Source organism: Rutidosis leptorrhynchoides, chromosome 5 (genome assembly GCF_046630445.1).
Source record: "Rutidosis leptorrhynchoides isolate AG116_Rl617_1_P2 chromosome 5, CSIRO_AGI_Rlap_v1, whole genome shotgun sequence".
Classification (NCBI taxonomy): Eukaryota; Viridiplantae; Streptophyta; class Magnoliopsida; order Asterales; family Asteraceae; genus Rutidosis; species Rutidosis leptorrhynchoides.
Window position 1 is genome coordinate 290,659,373 of NC_092337.1, and position 22,704 is coordinate 290,682,076.

At 30.7% G+C, this 22,704-nt stretch overlaps 1 protein-coding gene across 1 annotated transcript; it reads left to right on the plus strand.

The window, feature by feature from the left end:
- Nucleotides 1-5,421: 5,421 nt before the first annotated feature.
- Nucleotides 5,422-5,781, plus strand: LOC139849426 (uncharacterized). The gene has a single exon (XM_071839085.1). It carries the CDS (start codon nt 5,422-5,424, stop codon nt 5,779-5,781), a length of 360 nt encoding a protein of 119 aa, XP_071695186.1.
- The last annotated feature ends 16,923 nt before the right edge of the window (nt 5,782-22,704 follow it).

The window sequence follows — 22,704 nt, forward strand, 5'->3', positions numbered from 1 at the left end:
TTACCATTAAAAATACTAGTAAAGCAGTAGTTATATTAGAATCTAGTGCTCTCTGATAATAAAGAACAGCCCTAGTCTTATATACTGACTACCAAATTCTAGTAAAAAATTTCAAAATTTTCAATTAAATGAACTCAAAATCATGTTTATACATATTTATGAACGATAAAACTAGGTGTTAACACCGAAATTATTGTTACCTCGAAAAGGACATAAATTGAGAAACAACCCAAAATGTTAGAATTCATTTAAAATGGAATAGAAGACAATAAAAAGGAAAATAAAAGCCAAGTGTGGTAAAAATTTACCAAGTTATTTTGAACATATATCACATATTTTTGTACAAATAACTGAAGATACTTTTGTTTTGGACAATATTAATCAGTTTTACCCAGTAAATTGTAAAATATTTGAAAGAAAAGATGGATCTACACGATGAATCAATTCCATCATTAAAAGGAAGTAAAGTCTTCCGAAAAAGAAACGCGCTTCTTGATTTAGGTCAGGAAGTTGTCGTCCAGACCAGCTGTAGGTTGACGAAATATCTAGAAAAGTCATCACTAAAATCAGCAGGAAATCCACGGACCTCAGCATCAAACAGGGTCGCCAAGTGGTCAGACTTATCCTAACCATGAGAGGATCTGTCTTGTAAAATGGGGAGGACGCCGTGAAAATTAGCTGGATAAGACTAATGAATCAGATCCCCAGAAAAGATAATCTCCTTAAAAGATCAAAAATCTGCTTTTAAGACTGACATTACTCAATCCTAGAGATTGACTTTTAAAGATTGAGAATTACAAACTCATGGAATTCGATGATATCTAAACTCGAGCTTGAACGAGAAAATATTTTGATCAAATTTAAACCGATTTGTTTTCTGAAAACCCTATTTTCAATGCGTTCATTACCATTGAACGTAAAATCCTAGGAATTCACCTGGAATTCATTAGGTCACCTGAACCAAATCGGGTGTCAACCGTAAGAACGGTGGTTGCATAGTATGGTCAAAGACAGGACTCTATGCCAGACCGAAAAATTATAAGGGTGAGCTTTACTATTGCTCCTACCAAGGATAGTAATTGCATCCGACACGTTATAGACCATAATTAAAAACATGTCAGGGGACATTGCCTTAACAGTTGCTTGTTCAACGCTTTCCTTTACAACCGGACGGTAGTTTACCGAAAGGTAATATACGAAACAAGTATATTGGACGTGTTGCTTTCCCAATACAAGGTTAGCAAGTGGGTGACACAAAACCACAAGTTTTGAGCTAAAATTTTCAAATCTGAAACCCACCAAACCCACAAAAACAATTTGCAAACACCGGTGAAGGGTTATTCCGGAAAACTTATCTAGGGTAAAAGCTAGATTGTATTTTCAAAAGATCAAATGTTTTCATAAAGATCCAATTTCCTTAAAGGATCTAAAATTTTATAGTCATGTAGGACTGTAAACCACATCGTTACTACCATTGTTTATACCGCCGTAAAGAAATCACTGATGTACAAAGTGTGAAAAATAAAGAAGTGATTCTAGTATTTTTATTTCAAGACTATATTGCTTGAGGACAAGCAACGCTCAAGTGTGGGAATATTTGAAAATGCTAAAAACGAACATATATTTCATAGCATTATCCCTCAAGAAAGACAAGCTTTTAGTTGCAATTGTTCTATTTACAAGTGATATTCGTTTAAATAATAAAAGGTGAAGACAAAAGACAGATTCGACGAATTGAAGACGCAAACGACCAAAAAGCTCAAAAGTACAAAATACAATCGAAGTGGTTCCAATTATTGATAAGAAACATCTCAAAATTACAAGAGTACAAGACGCAAAACGCAAAGTACAAGATATTAAATTATACGCAAGGACGTTCGAAAATCCGGAACCGGGACCAAAGTCAACTCTCAAAGCTCGACGCAACGGACTAAAAATTACAAGTCAACTATGCACAAGAATATAATATAATATTTAAATAATTCTTAAAATTATTTATATATTATATATATTATTATAAACCGTTGGCAAGCAAAGAAACAAAGTAGGCAAAAAGCTATGCGATCGCATGGCAGTAGGTGTAAGGCCACATCTATAAATTTCGCAGTTTTTGAGCAAATATAACACATCTTTTTCTTCCTTCTTACTCACTCGTAAGATATATATATATATATATATATATATATATATATATATATATATATATATATATATATATATATATATATATATATATATATATATATATATATATATATATTTTAATTTTAATTTTAAATTCTAATAATAAGGGTATGATAGCGAATATTGTAAGGGTGTAAGTCGAAATTCTGTCCGTGTAACGCTACGCTATTTTTAATCACTGTAAGTTATGGTTAATGTTATTTTTAATTTAATGTCTCGTAGCTAAGTTATTATTATGCTTATTTAATGCCGAAGTAATCATGATGTTGGGCTAAATATTAAAATTGGGTAATTGGGCTTTGGACCATAATTGGGGTTTGGACAAAAGAACGACACTTGTGGAAATTAGACTATGGGCTATTAATGTATTTTATATTAACTAAATGATACCTCATTAATTTAATATATAGACTTATAATTTGACGTATTTATATATAACCACATATGCTTGACTGGGTACGGTGGGCGGGATATCTATAAATACCAATAATTGTTCATTTTACCGGACACGGAACTGGATTAATAGTTAATAGACTTGTTGAAACAGGGATGGATTACATTCAAGGGTAATTGTTGTAATTGTTAACAAAGTAGTAAAACCTTGGTTTACACGCAGTCGATAACCTGGTGTATTCATTAAACAAAGTATTAAGATCTTGTTACAATTCGAATCCCCAATTAGTTGGAATATTTGACTTCGGGAATAAGAATAATTTGACGAAGACTTTCGCACTTTATGATTATGACTGATGGACTATTATGTACAAATCCGTATGGACATATCGAATAATCCAGGACAAAAGACAATTAACCCATGGGAATAAACTAAAAATCAACACGTCAAACATCATGATTACGGAAGTTTAAATATGCATAATTCCTTTATTTTCATATTTAATTGCACTTCTAATTATTGCAATTTTATTTATTGTCTTTGTATTTAATTGCACTTTTAATTATCGTACTCTTTAATTATCACAATTTTAATTTATCACACTTTTATTTATCGCAATTTCATTATCGTTATTTACTTTACGCTTTAAATTAAGTTGTATTTATTTTTAATATTTTACATTAGGTTTTAACTACCACTAAAGTTTTAAAATCGACAAACCGGTCATTAAACGGTAAAAACACCCTTTTATAATAATAATACTACTTATATATATTTTTGTATTTTTACAAATATAGTTTTTAAAATTATAGCGTTAAGCTTGTTTAAGAGTTCCCTGTGGACGAACCGGACTTACTAAAAACTACACTACTGTACGATTAGGTACACTGCCTATAAGTGTTGTAGCAAGGTTTAGGTATATCTATTCTATAAATAAATAAATATCTTTGTGTAAAATTGTATCGTATTTAATAGTATTTCGTTGTAAAAATAATACTATTTCCTAGTACCCCTCACACACATCAGTGGCCAACGAAGAGCGGTAGGACAAATACGTTAACCACTCACCACCCATCGCAACGCGTACATGGCCGATGAAGAGTGGTAGGTCAAGTACGTTAACCACTCACCACTACGCACCATAAGGCCGACGAAAAGTGCAACCGAAACGTTAACACTTACCTCAATCACAAGGATGGCCGACGAAAAGCATAACCGCTTACCATCCTACGATAAGTGACCAACGAAGAGCGGATCCCGAAACGGATAACACTCACCACTTACCCCAACACACACATGTGGCCGACGAAGAGCGATAGGTCAAACATTAATCACTCGCCACATAACCAAACAAACACATGTGACCGACGAAGAGTGATAGGTCAAGCATTAATCACTCGTCACATAACCAAACGCATGCATGTAGCCGACGAAGAGTGATAGGTCAACCATTAATCACTCCCTACATAACCAAACACTCACATGTGACCAACGAAGAGCGATAGGTCAAACATTAATCACTCGTCACATGCTACACCTCCAATCGTGGTCGACAAAGAGTTATTCCTTCCGGATATCACTCACCACATATCGCAACTAAATATAGACAATGAAGAGCTATCCATACGGATATCACTCACTGTATTTTCCAACCCAATTGTGGTCCCCGAAAAGTGAATCCTAACGGATGTCACTTACCACACCGCACACAAGCAACCAAATTATATACATAAACGTATAAATATTTCACTCACCTCGATTACTTGAAAAGCAATCCCGCTTGAGCTCCTAAATGTCCAAATGCAAATCACCTAAGTAATTTACAAACAAATAAGCTAAACACTCTAGCTTATGCCCAAAACACTAATAAGTGCAATATTGACCCATTTGCACTTACTTCCACTTTGACTAAGTCAAATCTCACCCGAAACCCCCCCCCCCCAATCACAATCGACTAGTAATTAGGTTCCAATAACTCATTTCACTCAAGGTTTCATCATCAAAACACATTACTTGCAACATTTGACACAAAACTCATTTTGACCCAATCTCAAAGTCAAAACACCCATTTTGCAAGCCTACACCACTAATCACTTATAATCTAAGTTAACTAGTGATTTCACACCCAAAAATGATTATCAACTAATCAATCTCATCATCCAACCCAAAACCCACCAACAATGGTCATCAACGCCATTTACTCGCTTAAACACCCATTTATCAACTAGTGGGTCTTATTCAAGAACACACAATCAAAACCCTAACTTGGAACTCAAATCTAACAAATGAAATTCGGAGTTAGAACTTACCAATACTACCACAACGTAGCCGAGAACTAAAGGAACAACTTTAAAACCCGAGCTTTCGATCGATTCAAGCTCCTTCTTCCCCAAATCTACAAATCTCTCTCTAGAATCACTCTCTCTCTCTAAGAATGAAGTGGGAGTGTTTGTGGATGTGAAAAGTGATCCAATACTGAATACCAACTGATAATATGGCTAAAAATCTGGCTCCAAGTGAAAAGACACAAATACCCCTCTTAATATAACAAAACTGCACAGCTAGCCCGCCAGTTTATCTGGATGGTGTCCAATAATCTGGACGGCGTCCAGTATTTCTTTACTGGACGACATCCCACCATCTGGACGGCGTCCCATTCAACTGCATCAGACTGAAACTGAAACAGGGTCTTACACGTATGTTATATTTTTACAAGTCATTAATAAATCGGTTTTGGGTCGTTTCAAGGAGAAAGAATTTGCAGGTCCAGAAATTGTTCAAATGGCAGACGAGAAAGTCGCTATCACTTGAGAAAAGTTAAAAGCTACCAGAGATAGACAGAAATGTATGCTGATCCACGTAGACATCCAATGACCATTAGTGTGGGTGATCGTGTTTATCTAAAAGTTTCACTGTTGAAAGGGGTTATCATATTTGGTAAACTTTGTAAGCTTGCACCACGGTACATTGGGCCATTTCCGATCTGTAAGATTTTGAATGATCAGACAGTGGTTTTGGATCTTCCTCCAGAATTAGCCGGTACTCATAATACTTTCAACGTGTGCTATCTGCGTAAGTGTAAAGCTGATGATGAGACACAGCTCGTACCGTTAGTAGATTTGAATGTATATTTGAGTAAGAAATTGGTGGAAGAACCGATTCGTATAATTGATCCTAAGATAACCAAGTTGAGAAAGAAATAGATCCCGATGGTGTTGTTAGAGTTGAAGTACAATTTGGGGTCAAATCTTACGTGGAAGACAGAAGAGTTGATGAAGATTTGTTACCCTCATTTGTTTGATTAAGAACAGGTCCGAGGATGGAATCTATTAAAGGGGGTGGATTTGTAACTGTTTGTTGAATATTGGTTAATGGACTAACCAACAAAGTTAAGTATGATGCGTAACAAAAGAATATGTTTTGATGATGACACATACGTATGCATAAGTTATGATCGACATCTTAACATAAAATACGCAAGGTCACTAATCCATACTTGATCTTGCAAATGACCAAGTCAAACAAAACTTAAAATAAAGATCAACAAAGTACACGTTCAAAGTACGGTCGACCGCATACCCATCCGTTGAAGCCCATACTGAATTGTAATGCAGTTTTGTGATAACAACTTGTACGGTCACCACTACGGTCAACCACAGTGCGACCGCAGTTTTCTCTGTCACCATTTTTGACCAAATTTAGTTTGACTAGTTCCCGACATCTATAATTCATGAAACCTTTCTCAACATGCTTAGAATAGATGCCTTCTCCATACTCAATTAAGTTTTGGTCATAAAAACACTAATCTTGGTTAATTACACTTAATTACACCTTAATAACAAATTAACCATGATTAGGCATAACACATGAGTGTTAATCAACAACTTGTGATCTTAAAACTTATCTAGATATCCTTAAGATGATCACCAAATACCAACACATTTAAGCTAATGTCACTAGAACACTAACTACAATTCAAGATGACTTAGTGACATATTAAGGCTAAATGAAGAACAATGCTTTCAAGTGTAACTAGTAAAGACTTGTAATTCTAAAATACACTTAGATACATTTAGGATGGTCACCAAGTCCCAACTAGAGATTGCTCTTCCCTTGTGCATGTGTTGGACATTAATGTGTGCTTACACATTAATCATGCAATATGTTATATTGCAAGTAAGCTTGCCAAAAGCTTAAACTATAGTGTTGTGCAAATATCTATATGATTGATTTTAGAATAACTATCTCTAGCTATGTGTGAGTATTACTTGCTACTTGCTAATATGTCTAATACTCATCAATTTGCAAACTTGATTAATATGCTTGCTATGTGCTTACTAGTTAGAATACTAGGATTTAAATAACTAGTCTACTCCAATGATTTAAATAACTAGTCTACTCCAATGAATTAAGTGCAAAATGATTCACAAAGGAATAATGGTCAATAATCGATTTGGTCTTGTCTAACTAACACATTGTGATTACTTGTCAAAGTATGACTTAACATTGATGTCTTTACACACTAAATGATTATTTTAGAAAGACATCATTCAATTAATCTCCACTAAATTTTAAAATGAATATGACTTCTGATTAATTGAAACTAGGAAGCTCATGACATGTTTACTAGTCTTTAGGATTGAACCAACTGCGTTAATGAGCCTAACTAAGTCTTTACTAAAACTAAAATTACCCAAAATGCCAATCAAGACACTTCTCCAAGAATATTGGGTTTACCACATTTGGAGTGTTATGTCATTTTCACTCAATAAGACCAAATCTCACACACTTAATGCATATAGTACTTGTATAGGAAATTGGGTTTCTTTTGCAGGTGCTAGATGAAGTAAAGATTCCAAAATGTGATGTTCAAATCTGAGTCAAACGGCTATACAACGAATACACAATTTTGGACTGGAGCACGCACGGTCGAACCACGGTCAACCGTGTCTACAACCGTGTGTCAACGGCTATATTTTGAATCTCACTATAAAAAGCAAGCATTAAAGAGAATTTGAAGCTAGCCCTCTTGAATATTTCAAAAGCTTATTTCCAAAGATCACAAGAGCTCTAATTACTATTCAAATGTGATCAAGCAAGAAAAGATTATATGATCTTATAGATATAGAATTTGATTGTTGTAAACTTACTAATAAAAATTATTCATCTTGTGAGTTTACTTAGTGTAATGTATGTCCTAGTATTGTCTTAGGATCATCATTACAAATTGTATAAGTCTTTTAACTTCAATTAGTAGAGGCATAGGCTAGCTTAGTGATCTACTTCCTTAAAGGGACTTAGGAAGTTGATTAATCTTATTTAAAGATTAATACTTGTCCAAGGTGAAGAAAAGTTGAGCTTGGTTGGAGTTGGTCTTTCAAAGGGATAGAAAGATTAGGTTTGTTGTCTACTAAAGAAGTTGAAGACTTGTAAATCGGATCTCCACCGGGTTTGGTGAAAAGTGCTTAGTGAAGCAAGAAATCCCGATTAGTGTAATCGGGGAGTGGATTAAGGTGGATTAGTTAATATCCAGCCGAACCACTATAAATCCTTGTGTTTATGTTCTTTACATTACTTTGATTATCATTTTGAACATATACACCACACACATCAAGTTTGAGTTGAATTGGTTGATCATAGTTAATTGTAATACCCCGTCCTAATCCATCTGGACGAAGTCATCAACATTTGATTCCAGAGCGATGATCGACTCCAAGTAATGTCCTTAAAATGAGCAAATGTACAGCGGAAGATTTCTTTCATACCTGAGAATAAACATGCTTTCAAGTGTCAACCAAAAAAAGTTGGTGAGTTCATTAGTTTAACATAAATAATCATTTCATAATTTTAATAGACCACAAGATTTCATATTTCCATTTCTCATAAATATACGTCTCATGCATAGAGACAAAAATATCATTCATATGGATTGAACACCTGGTAACCGACATTCACAATATGCATATAAGAATATCCCCATCATTCCGGGATCCTCCTTCGGACATGATATAAATTTCGAAGTACTAAAGCATCCGGTACTTTGGATGGGGCTTGTTGGGCCCGATAGATCTATCTTTAGAGTTCGCGTCAATTAGGGTGTCTGTTCCCTAATTCTTAGATTACCAGACTTAATAAAAAGGGGCATATTCGATTAGATAATCCAACCATAGAATGTAGTTTCGATCACTGGTGTCCATTTCGTAACATATTTATAAAAGCAGCGCATGTATTCTCAGTCCCAAAAATATATATTGCAAAAGCACTTAAAAAGGGATTAATGAAACTCACGCATATAAATATTGTAAAACAGTTAATAAAGCATTTGCATGTATTCTCAGCCCAAAAATGTATATAAAAAGGGAATAATGAAACTCACCTAATGTATTTTGTAGTAAAAATACATTTGGCAACACTGAACAAGGAAGGGTTGGCCTCGGATTCACGAACCTATATCATTGGTATATATATATATTAAAACATTTAATCGTAACTGAACCAATTTATTTATTATATTCTTAATTTATACCTTATGTATATTTAATTTGTGTATATATTCAAAATAGTTTTATATAGTCATATTAATATATCTATATTTATATACATACTTGTTTAATGTTATAATTAAAAATCAATAGTTTGTTATTTGTAAGTGTTTGTATAATTAATCTTAGTAAGTTTGATATATATAGTTATGTGAAATTTTAATATAAGTATAGTATATATTATAAGTATATTTTTATGTACAAAATATTTATCTGTTTAAAAAAAATGATAGTTTTGATATTAATGATAGTTTTCAATAATAAATCTCATATGATAATTACAGTAGTTTTTTTTTTATAAAAAGTTTAATAATAGTGATAATAAAAATAATAATTTTGATACATAATACTTAATGATAATAATTATTATAACAATCTTATTACAAATGATAATCTTGATAATAATACTTTTGTTATTAATGATAATAAAAATTCTAAAATGATACTAATACTAATGTTAATGATAATTATAATAGTTCGTATTATCTTCATACCAACAATAATAAAAATAATCCTATTCGTAATAATACTTATAATAATAATAGCGATGATAAACATTAATAATCTTGTAATAATAATAATTTTTGGTAATGATACGAATACTAATCCTAAATAATAATAATACTTATAATAATATTAGTAATAAAAATAATAGTAATTATAATAATATTAGTAATAAAAATAATAGTAATCTTATTGTTAATACTAATGATTTTAATAATAATTATAGTTATGATAATAATAATAACAACAATTATGCTACTTATAATAATAATTACAATATTACTAGGAACAATAACAATAATAATCATAATAATAACAATTATAATCATAACTAGCAATAATAATAACAATAAACTTAATAATAATAATAATAATAATAATAATAATAATAATAATAATAATAATAATAATAATAATAATAATAATAATAATAATAATAATAATAATAATAATAATAATAATAATAATAATAAATTTAAAATAAAAAAAAGACTACCTTAATGCATCCAGGCTTTAAAAACAAACAAATATTGCTGCCCGGGTTCGAACCCGAAACCTCTCATTCCACACAAACACTCCTAACCTTCCCTCTGTTTCTATTTTTTCTGAATTATTCCCAGCCTAAAAGTATTTAACTAGTGTTGTTTTTCTGTCTTCCTTTCCTCTTATCTCTGATCGACTATAAGAACGCCAACAACAAAACAAATACATAAATACTTCAATTTAATTATAACAAATTAATACCAGCATTTTTAATTAATTGAAAAATAAAATAAATAAATAAATAAATAAATAAAAAAGGCTGATACAGCCCCTGTGCTGTTCGACGAATGGGGATAGGAAAAAAAATTGATTTTGCATTTGGATCGTTTTGAGACATTGTTGTCTAAATGAAATACCTTTTAAATCATCAATATAATGTACTAGAATCATCAATTGATCCATACATATTAACTAGAACTTGAATTTGATTTTAGAACAAAATTTGACTTTTTAAAACTAAAACTTTGACTTGTAAATTCTTATTCGATATGGAGAATTGAAACCTGAGCTTTTGGAGAAAGATTGAGTGAATGATTCCTAAGACATCTGCATTCTTAGATTTTGAAGTTAAATTCGAATTTGAGATTTAACCAAAAAGATAAAGAACAGTGGTATCGGCTTCATATATTTATATACATATTTTTATAATTTTGTTTGATTCTTGAAAGATCACTGAGATGGGTGTTGTCTAATTGAATATGGTAGTGGAAGGGTAAATGGATTTCTTATCATCCTGATTTGTTAGAGTTATATAAATTGAAAGGGTTTAAAAAAAATTATTTGAAGCAGACACAAAACAAAAGAAAGAAAACAACTGGTTATTGGTTTGTAGTGTTGATTATTTGACCAAACATCACGAGATTAAATAACAGAGAAAAGAAAAATAAAAGTGGATGGGATGTGAAACTGATTCAGTACTCTTATATCTTTATAAATTATTTTTAATTAATATTAATAATTAATTTATAATTATAACACTATTAATATAATAATAAAAATACTAATAAAAATAATAGGTATAATAATAATAATATTATTAATTAAATTAATATTACTAGTAATAATAATAGGATTAATAACAATATTAATGATAATAAAATAAAATAATATTAATAATAAAATTAATGATAAAAGTAAAAATAATGGTAATCATAATAATAATCATAATATTTATAATTTTTAATACTAATTATACTAACAATATTAATACTTAATAATAGCAATAATAATAACTGATAATATTCAATTTGCAATTATATTATATACATAAAACTAATATTGATATTGATGTTAGTATCAATAATGGACGTGATAATGACGATGTAACAACTATATTTTAACTTGCATTATATTTTATTGAGTATGTAATATCATATAACACATTCTATAATAATTTATATTAGGTATTAAATTTTATATATTTTAGTATTTATTAATATACATATATTAATAATTAAGTATAGATTTCCTAAATGTATACTATATATAATTATGTTTTAAATAACAACTTTATGTATATTAATTATATATATATGGAAGCAGATAAACCTAAAGTATAACATTATACATTCGATACATTATTAACGTTGACATAACCTGTTCGTAATTACTTGTGTTCAATATACTCTAAATATTCAAAATAACATGTTTAAGTTATCTTAAATCCCATAATAGTTTATTAATATATTTAATTTATTATTTATAATTATTTACATATATAATTATCTATACATATATTTCTGTTTACAATTAGAGATTCGTGAATCGCCAGAAATTATCAAAGGGTAAATGCATTCATGTAATATGTTCCAAAATTTTCGAGACTCAACATTACAGACTTTGCTTATCGTGTCAGGATAATATAAAGATTAAGTTTAAATTTGGTCGGAAATTCCCGGGTCGTCACATTAATCAAATTCGGTGATCAATCGAAAAAGTGTTAAAAACGTATCAAGTAACTATTCACCCCCTCTAGTTACTTACAATTGGTATCAGAGTGGTTGCTCAAATCATTGCTCTATAAACATTTTTGAAAGTATCAAAATTTGTTTTGTACAAAAACTGGAGTCAACGATTATCGGATCAACTCAAACTATGGGATATTTAGAAGAATTGGTGAAAGAAGCACCAATCTTTGATAAAGTAGATATTGATGTGTGAAAATTAAGATTTGAGACTTATTTCAAATACAAGGATTACCACTTGTGGAGAATAATCAAAGTAGGAGACTTTGTTCCACAAGCAAGTTCAAGACTAGTGAAGTCAACATTTCAAAACAATGAAGTTTTGAAACAATTTGATGCTATTTCACTACTTCATGAAGTTCTTCCTAATGAAGAAAGAATGAAGATAATTTCATGTGAAAGTGCAAAGGAATGTTGGGATTCACTATGATCTCAAGAAGAAGAAAACTCTAGGAGTTTAAAGGGTAAAAGGGTAAGAGAGAATTTAAATAAGCTTGGAGATTTTCAAGAAAAGGGTTTGGATGAAAATGAAGGTTTTTGTCTCATGGGTTCTTGGAATGATCTAAATCAAGATGGTCAAAGTGAAGAAGAGGAGGAATCTCCCTTCAAAGAAGATGATGTCTCAAGCATGGATTGCGATGAGGTACATGTATTCTATCCTTCTAATTATGAAGATTTGTTAGATGATTACAAGACTCTTAAATTTGTGTATGATAGTAGTCGTGAAAAAGTAAAACTTTTAGAAAAAGAATTATACAAAGTTAGAAAACTTAACAAAGTTTTAATTGATGAAAACAACACCTTGAAAAGAAAGCTTGAAAAGATGACTATTTATGATTCATCAAAAGATAAACTTGAAATGAATTTGTGTCACGACTCTAGCAAATACAAATCATGTAATCAAAGTCCATTGTCTATTATTAGGAGAATTGAGAACATGGGAAAGATGGACCAAACTAGCAATTCAATGAAAGGGATAAGTCAAGGATTGGGTAACCTTAAAATCAATCAAAACCAATAATCAAAATGCTAATGAGAATAACCTTTTCAAAAGACTACAAATTAATAAAAGGTTTTCCACACAAATGCAAAATTGTTTTGAAAATGATTTTAAAAGGATTGTTGAAATAAGTCTACTTGTATTAGGATTGTGTGTTTGAATGAAACTATGAATTGCATGCTAAATACAAGATTGATGTGTTTTGTGTATACTATGTGTATAATTGAATATATATATATATATATATATATATATATATATATATATATATATATATATATATATATATATATATATACATATAAATATAGTATATTACGTGTCATTGATGATGAAACATCGGGAGGATGTGATCATTCAATGTTAGGAAAAGAAAACTTGTCCTCAAGTATTCTATAGAATCTAAAAGAAAACTTGTCCTCAAGTATTCTATAGAATCTAAGAATCGTCAAAACGCACTCAAGAGGAGAAGAAGTGAAGAAATTTGTGATCAGGATATCCACGACTGCATCACGGTTGACCTTATACTCAACCGTAGAATCGTGTTTCAAACGTCTGGAAATTTCTCCCACGGCTAACACCACGATCGACCGTGATTCGACCGTGCGTGGTCTGATTATGTTTTAAACCTAATAAAACCCTCAATCTTTATCTCATTCAAACTCACTTCAAAACACACTCTCTCTGCACGGCTGAGGAGATCGACCGCACAAAGAAGAACACGCATTCCTTCCATCCCCATTCCTACTTTCGGTATGATTAATCATTGCTTTCCTAGCATTCAACTGTGTTTGTATGATGAACTAGTGTTATGAAGAAACCTTAACTAGAATGTACCAAAACTCAAATTAATGCAAGCAATCAAAATTGTTCTTGAGAACAACTTAGAAATGATTATAGTGATGCCTATCTATGCACTAATATAACTTTGAATGATTCTAGGGTTCATTATACATCTAGGTTAGATTTTCATAGAATCATTGTTCATATGATATAAATAACATTGTTGCAAATTGAGTGTGATAATGTTAGATGTCAAAACATGTGTTGATGATGATCTTAGAAGTCTAGAACACATATGAACTTTGTGAAAATCATAATCTAGTTGCAAACTCATTGACACTAATGAAGAGTGAAAATGTGAAGAACATTAACATCAAAACATCTAAGTATTGATGATAATTAAAGTTTGCAAAACACATTGCCTGAAATTAAATCACATATACACTTTGAATTGATTGAAAGTGTCATTATGTGCAGAAAATGGCCAATCAAGGAGAAAGATTGTCCAACTTTCCTCCACACCGATCAACACTCAATAGAGAAAAAGTGAGTAATCAAAAAATAGAAAAAGGAAGAAGAGTCGAAGTGGAAGATTTTCCTGAAATGGTTGTAGCCTCCTCAGATTTAAACTGGAATGTATTTCTTGATCTAAATTGACCAATATATCCATCACTCGTTCGAAGCTTCTACTCTAGTTTCATCTATACTGAAGGATCAGTTTCTTTTAGGTTGAAAGCAACAAGAACAACGATATCCCTTCAAGAATTCGAAAAACTGTTAGGAGTTTCGACAAGTAGATGAAGGTGAAATGCCCTGTTCATATACATTATAAACGATTCACAATAGTTGATTACATCGCGAGGTATTTGACCTCTATATGATATATTTTACAAACATTGCATTCGTTTTTTAAAAGACAAACTTTCTTTACATCGAAAGTTGACAGCATGCATATCATTTCATAATACATCCAACTATAATTGACTTAATAATAATCTTGATGAACTCAATGACTCGAATGCAACGTCTTTCGAAATATGTCATGAATGACTCCAAGTAATATCCTTAAAATGAGCTAATGCACAGCGGAAGATTTCTTTAATACCTGAGAATAAACATGCTTTAAAGTGTCAACCAAAACGTTGGTGAGTTCATTAGTGTATCGTAATCAATCATTTCCATAATTTTAATAGACCACAAGATTTCATTTATTCAATAATCATACACTCGCAAGTGTTTAAAATTCATTCATATGGATTGAACACCTGGTAACCGACATTAACAAAATGCATCTAGAATATCCCCAAACATATAAACATCGAAATACTAAAGCAGTTCAAATTCTCTGACTGGGACGTGTCAAAGCCCGTAGATCTATCTTTAGGATTCGCGTCAATTGGTGGCAATTATAATAAACACCAATTCTTAGGCTACCAAGTTCAACAAGGGCGATATCCGGTATAACAATTCAATCATAGAATGTAGTTTCGATTACTTATGTCTATTTCGTCAAACATTTATAAAAGTGCATGTATTCTCAGTCCCAAAAATGTATATTGCAAAAGCATTTAAAAATGGAGCAAATGAAACTCACTATATACAGTTCACTCAATATTATAAAAACATGGTGGTATGTATTATTAATGTAATTATATTACGTGTGGTAAAAATATCTTTGTATCACATATTTTTTTGATAAAATAATATTGATAATAATAATAATAATAATAAGTAACAGTTGTATTATTTTGTAATAATAATAATAATTATTATTATTCTACTAATAATAATAACAATATTTATATTTACAAATGATGATATTAATTATGATAAAATGATAATTCTAATCATGATAATTATAACGATACTTTTTAATATTAACTGTAATAATAATAATATCTTATATAATATTAATAATTCTATTCAAAATGATAATTTTTAATATACTAAAATGATAATAAAAATGATATTTAATAAAAACAATGACATTTCTATTAAAAATGATAATTTTAATAAAAATGATAGTTTTAATATAAATGATACTTTTAATAATAATAATAATAATAATGATAAAAATAATGAAAAAGGATATTTTTCTCTTAAATCAATATCATACAATATTTTAATTTCATCATGATACTTATTGAAAGGACCCGTTCATATACATTATAAACGATTCACAATAGTTGATTACATCGCGAGGTATTTGACCTCTATATGATACATTTTACAAACATTGCATTCGTTTTTAAAAGACAAACTTTCTTTACAACGAAAGTTGATGGCATGCACACCATTTCATAATACATCCAACTATAATTGGCTTAATAATAATCTTGATGAACTCAATGACTCGAATGCAACGTCTTTCAAAATATGCCATGAACGACTCCAAGTAATATCCTTAAAATGAGCTAATGCACAGCGGAAGATTTCTTTAATACCTGAGAATAAACATGCTTTAAAGTGTCAACCAAAAGGTTGGTGAGTTCATAGGTTTATCATAACAATCATTTCAATATATTAATAGACCACAAGATTTCCGTTTATAAATATATGTACACTCGCAAATGTATAAAAGTATTCTATAAGTTGTAGGCACCCGGTAACAATCCTTAACGTTCATGTTTTACCCTCTGAAGTACACCAGATCAGGTGTGTTTAAAATAACCTCGAAGTTCTAAAGCATCCCATAGTCAGGATGGGGTTTGTCAGGCCCGATAGATCTATCTTTAGGATTCGCGCCTACCGTACATAGACAAGTAGTTTAATGTTACCAAGCTAAGGGTATATTTTTGGTTTAAACCCACGTAGAATTAGTTTTAGTACTTGTGCCTATTTCGTAAAACATTTATAAAAACAGCGCATGTATTCTCAGTCCCAAAAATATATATAAAAGGGAGCAAATGAAACTCACAATACTGTATTTCGTAGTAAAAATACATATAACGTCATTTAACAAGTGCAAGGTTGGCCTCGGATTCACGAACGTATCAATATTGAGATTCAATATTGCAGGAAAGTACGTAAACGCAACGGAGATGATAAACACTAGATTGACCTCACGAGCATACCCATGAACCATACCCATCACCTCCATAGCTATAACCCATAATTTCCTTAGCTTCAACTCATTCAAAAAAACTATTTTGAAATCACTCGGACAGCACTTCGTCGTAATATTTTATGTATACTAATAATATCTTGAAATAATACAGAGCAAATATATAAATCGATTGAGAGAGTTTAGAGAAATATATTTTCAAGTTTCTATGAAATAATGAAACCTATTGAATTCTATTTATAATAGATTTTTGAATTATTAAAGTGAATTATTAAAGTATGAATTATTAAAGTGAATTATTAAAATATGAATTATTAAAGTGAATTATTAAAGTATGAATTATTAAAGTGAATTATTAAAGTATGAATTATTAAAGTGAATTATTAAAGTATGAATTATTAAAGTGAATTATTAAAGTATGAATTATTAAAGTAAATTATTAAAGTTAAAGTAAAGTATAAAAACTATGTATGTATAATACGCGTATAAATATATATAATATTAATTTAAATCGTTATATATATTTAATGAAATAAAATATAAATATCGTTATATTTATTATACTGGTTAAGTAATGAGTTGTCAAAAGTGATTCTAGATATTTATAAAAGTTATATACGTTTTAATAATAAAGTTCTTTTTAAACTGAAAACGTCTTTGTACGTTTGAAAATAGATTAATAGAATATTATGGAAATCAATTCTCCACTAACTTTTGTCTAACTTTTGTAAATGACACTTTTTGTTTTTATTTATAAATAGCTTTACAAATTATTCTGAATATCGTTAAGAGGAATAGATTTTCTCAAATCATAGTGGACCTTTCAACAGAGACTTGTAATCATAATTCAATGTTTCTGATAATTCAATCATTTAATATATATATATATATATATATATATATATATATATATATATATATATATATATATATATATATATATATATATATATATATATATATATTTTTAATTTCGTTGAAAATCATATTGAAACAAATACGTTCGTGTAAAGTATTATACGTTTAATACTTTATTAATATTCTCAAGTTATAATATATATATACATATACATATCTATTCATATATAACGGTTCGTGAATCGTCGGAATTTGGTCGAGGTTATAAAGAATGTATGAACACAGTTTAAAATTCTTGAGATTTAACTTAACAAACTTTGCTTATCGTGTCGGAATAATATAAAGATTAAAGTTTAAATTTGGTCGGAAATTTCCGGGTCGTCACAGTACCTACCCGTTAAAGAAATTTCGTCCCCGAAATTTGATAGAGGTCGTCATGACTAACAATGAGAATGTTATTATAACGATTATAGAGTTTTATCATGTTCAAGAAGAATGGATAAAATAATTCGATTACTCAAAGCGTGTGAGTGAAGTTATCGTAAATGAATGAAATAAGATAATAGTGATTCGTCGTATCTTTTGACGTCATCACGATTGATCTCCGAAATGAAAATCTTTGTAATCTATATTGGATTTGATTATTCGGCGATTAAGGAAATTATGATCCTCTTCGAATTAATGCGATAATCCATTTTGATTTCTCTGTCGGATATTTCACTATAAATCCACCTCATTTGTTTTCTTACAACTCACACCTTCTCAACTCATATTTTAAAGTATTTGTCAATATGCTTCATCCAGTGCTGATTCTTGATATACTCCTCACTTTCATATCTGTCGCTCTTATTTTTCATCTGCCTCCGGAAGAATCTATTTACTTCTACTATACTCTTGGTTTTATAGTTTTTTTAGTTCTCCCGTGTTTTTATATTGCTATATGCATTGATATATATGGTTTGTGATTTCTGGGTTGTTGTTGGGTTTTATATCTTCCCTTATATTTCAAAGTCCTTGCTTCTTCTATAATCATTGTCATCCACAGTTATTGCTCTCTTCTATTTGCTATGATTTATACTCCTACTTCTAGTTCGGAGCTTTGTCCTTTCGTTTCTTCTTCTTGCGATTAAGCACAGCTTGTAATGGTCTAGAATTCGCAGATATAAATTTCGGAATGAACATTGTTAATGTTCTAGGAAGGAAATTGTAATGGCACGATCTTGACTTGTCAAATTACCAGAATACCTCGTAAAAGGCCGAATCATCAAGAAATATTTTCTTGATATTTAGAGATCAAAGAGAATACAAGAGTCGTGTAACATAGCACATGATGACGTTATGATCTGTGAATCATCATGTTCCATTTAGAAACTAAGCATGAATTACTGTAATATAATCACATTGATCAAGTGTCATTATATTATACTAACTCATGCTTCAGCTCCCAACACTTCTTCAAGAATATTCCTATTTTAAACTCGAATGTTTCAGAATTTAGAAACTAAAATAGTTTCTTTTATGATATAATACAGATAGCGCGAAGAGGTAAATGATTTCAGATAAGAATAATTATAAAAAATATCTTCAGAAGTATGGATGATATTTATAATGAAAGATACGATGATATCTTAGAATGTCCAATATCAGAGGATGATGAAGGATATTGTCCGTAGGGGTTTAAAGTCAGGAGCAAGGTATTCGTTAATGACTTCAGCAAGTACTAAATCATTTGGATTCTTTGAAGGCAGGTTCAGCCTTTGTGATTTGTCCACAGCCTCCTTCATACTTTGCTCAATCCGTTTTCCAGTTCCAAAGCTTCTCTTTTTCTGAGCTTTGCCAATATACTATCCTTTATCATCCAACTTTTTACTGTTAAGGTCGTTTACAGTTTTTGCTGCTTCATCAGTATTTTTCAAAATTTCAAGAACTGGTTCGCAGTTTAGGGTGTTTTTCAGAAATTTCTCATTCAAAGAATGTAAGTCTTTGAGGTAGACGTTGTGTGTATATGTAATTGTTGATGTAGACATGCTGCGAGGTTTCAAAATACTGATTGCTGATTCTCAATAATTGGTATGGCAATTCTTGTTATAAGGTACGAATGAGTATATGATAGGGTTTCGATAATTATAATGATTTTTTTTTTTAATGTGAAAGATCAGTGAAGTTGTTGGTAAGTTTATTGCTAATGTGGTGAATATAAACGATTCCCCGGTGACGTTGGCGAAAGGGCAACGTATCTATCGAGGTTATAATAAGACTGTTTTGATTGAGAAGTCGAAGTTGACTTGCTGGAGCTGTGACAAAACTGTCTATTTTGAAACGGAATTGAAAAGCCATTTTAGCTAGTAAATGTCAAAGGGTCTAACACGGATACGTGTCGAACTATGACTTGGGTTTTGAGAGTTTTTCTGGTGTATAAGTGTGGGTAACATGTGGTTGGATCATCATCTCGATTGTTCCTTAGTTGAAGTGTCTTCAGGAATTTCGAAGGGTTTGAGCACATATTGTAATCGTTAATACATATGATGTTCTAACACAGTTTTGAAGTCAAAGTATAGCTTTGAAAGATATAGGAATCTAAGAGTGATGATACTGGTTATATTTCGAATTGAATTATGTGATTTCAAAATCAGAATATTTAATTGAATTTGAATGAGTATGATTGTTTTGATTTATATGAAAGAATGGATATTGTTGTGAAAGTAGGGAGTATAGTTGATGATTGCTGAATCAGTTTCGAAAAATGTAATATATTAATTGTGAATTTATATCTCTCGGGTATTACCTACCCGTTAAAAAAAATTTCACAATTAATATTTTGTACAAAAGAAGTTTATTACAGTCTTTATGAAAATATATGTGTATATTTTCTTTAGATGTAATATAGATTTAATGAGTTAATATTAAATTAAACTCATTTGTTTTATGGTTGGAACTAGAATTGAGTAATCCCTAAAACTTTATAAATTGCATAAGTATTTCTTCAATAATATTGAAATTATGAATCATTACTTTGTTATTTGTTGGTTTTCGTGAAATTCTTGTGAACTTCGCAAGGTACGAATGATGTTATTTGAAAAGTTTCGAGTACATCGATGATGAAAGTGTAAAATCAAACATATATTCGAATAATACACTTGATTTATTATGAATTGATTTTTATTGAATTGAGACAGAGATTGTAATTAACGATGGTTAAGTTGCGGACGAAGGACGTACATCATTGCATATTTGTAATATGAATTAAATGAGTAGTTAAGATTCACACATAATAGCTTAGTACAGGAAGATTTATTATGGTTTAAAAATTTATACATATAAAATATACATATAAATCTTTCGATTGGAAATGAGTTAATACTTCATAACTCGTTGATACAATATATTTGTTGTTGTTTCGTAATGATGTCCACAATGATTCTTGAACTGACAGAGTTTGTGATGTTACAGGTGCTGTTGATTCTGACGATACTGACGGCACTGACTGTGTTGATGATGCTACGGTCCTGTTGATGCTATTGGTAAAACAATTCTAGCTTGTAAATCATACACCATTTTCGATCAAAGTTTCTACTCTACCATCTCCGTTCACTCATCCGATTTACGGTCAGAATTAAATAATCTCTAAGATTTTGGAGATTACATAACTGCCGCAGAGATATCTCTTCAATGAAGTTTATGAATTAATACTTCACCGTTTGTTGTTGTTGATATTCCTGGATATTTACAGGGCGTATGACGTTGATGTTTGAGATACAGATTGTGATGTTGCGGTGTGGGATGTGGATGTTGTTGTTGGTGGTGGTGATGGTACTGTTGGTGTTGCTGATGGTGGTACTGTTTATGCTGCTGGTGCTGCTGCTGGTGTTTGTAACCTTTGCACCATATTCTCCAAAGCCACTACCCGAGCGCGAAGCTCGTTGACTTCTTCTATTACACCGGGGTGATTGTCGGTTCGGAAGAGCGGATAAATAAAATCTAGAATTTGATGTAGTATATAATCGTGATGTGATACTCTGGAAATGAGAGAGAAAATGGTGTTTCGGACAGGTTCGCCGGTAAGTGCTTCAGATTCTTCGCCAAGAGGGCAATGTGGTGGATGGAAAGGATCGCCTTCTTCTTGTCTCCAATGATTGAGAAGGCTACGAACCCATCCCCAATTCATCCAAAATAGATGATGGCTGATTGGTTGATCCATTCCAGTCACACTACTTTCTGAGCTTGAGTGGGATTCCATATCAGAATTCGAGGAACTTGAACTAATGACGAATTCCATTTTGTTCAATTGAATAAAAGATTTTTTGATATGAAATGATTTTCCGTCTATCTGGTGGTATTCCAATTACATAGAATATCCATATATATAGCGCAAAAGATTTCGTATATTACGGAGGAATTTACTGGATATGTCAGGCAAAGTTTATAGTAACAGATACGCTAAGATATGAATTTTGTCTATACACTATTTATGCAATCAATGCAGTAAGACATGTCTAGACTAAGAATGATAATAAGGCAATTTCTGACAAAAATGATAAGCAAAAGTTTTGACAATGCAGACACGGTCGAAGTCCAGACTCACTAATGCATCCTAACGACTTACCAGTTAGACACACTAATTCAGACATGGTTCGCTAAGACCACCGCTCTGATACCAACTGAAAGGACCCGTTCATATACATTATAAACGATTCACAATAGTTGATTACATCGCGAGGTATTTTACCTCTATATGATACATTTTACAAACATTGCATTCGTTTTTAAAAGACAAACTTTCTTTACAACGAAAGTTGATGGCATGCACACCATTTCATAATACATCCAACTATAATTGGCTTAATAATAATCTTGATGAACTCAATGAC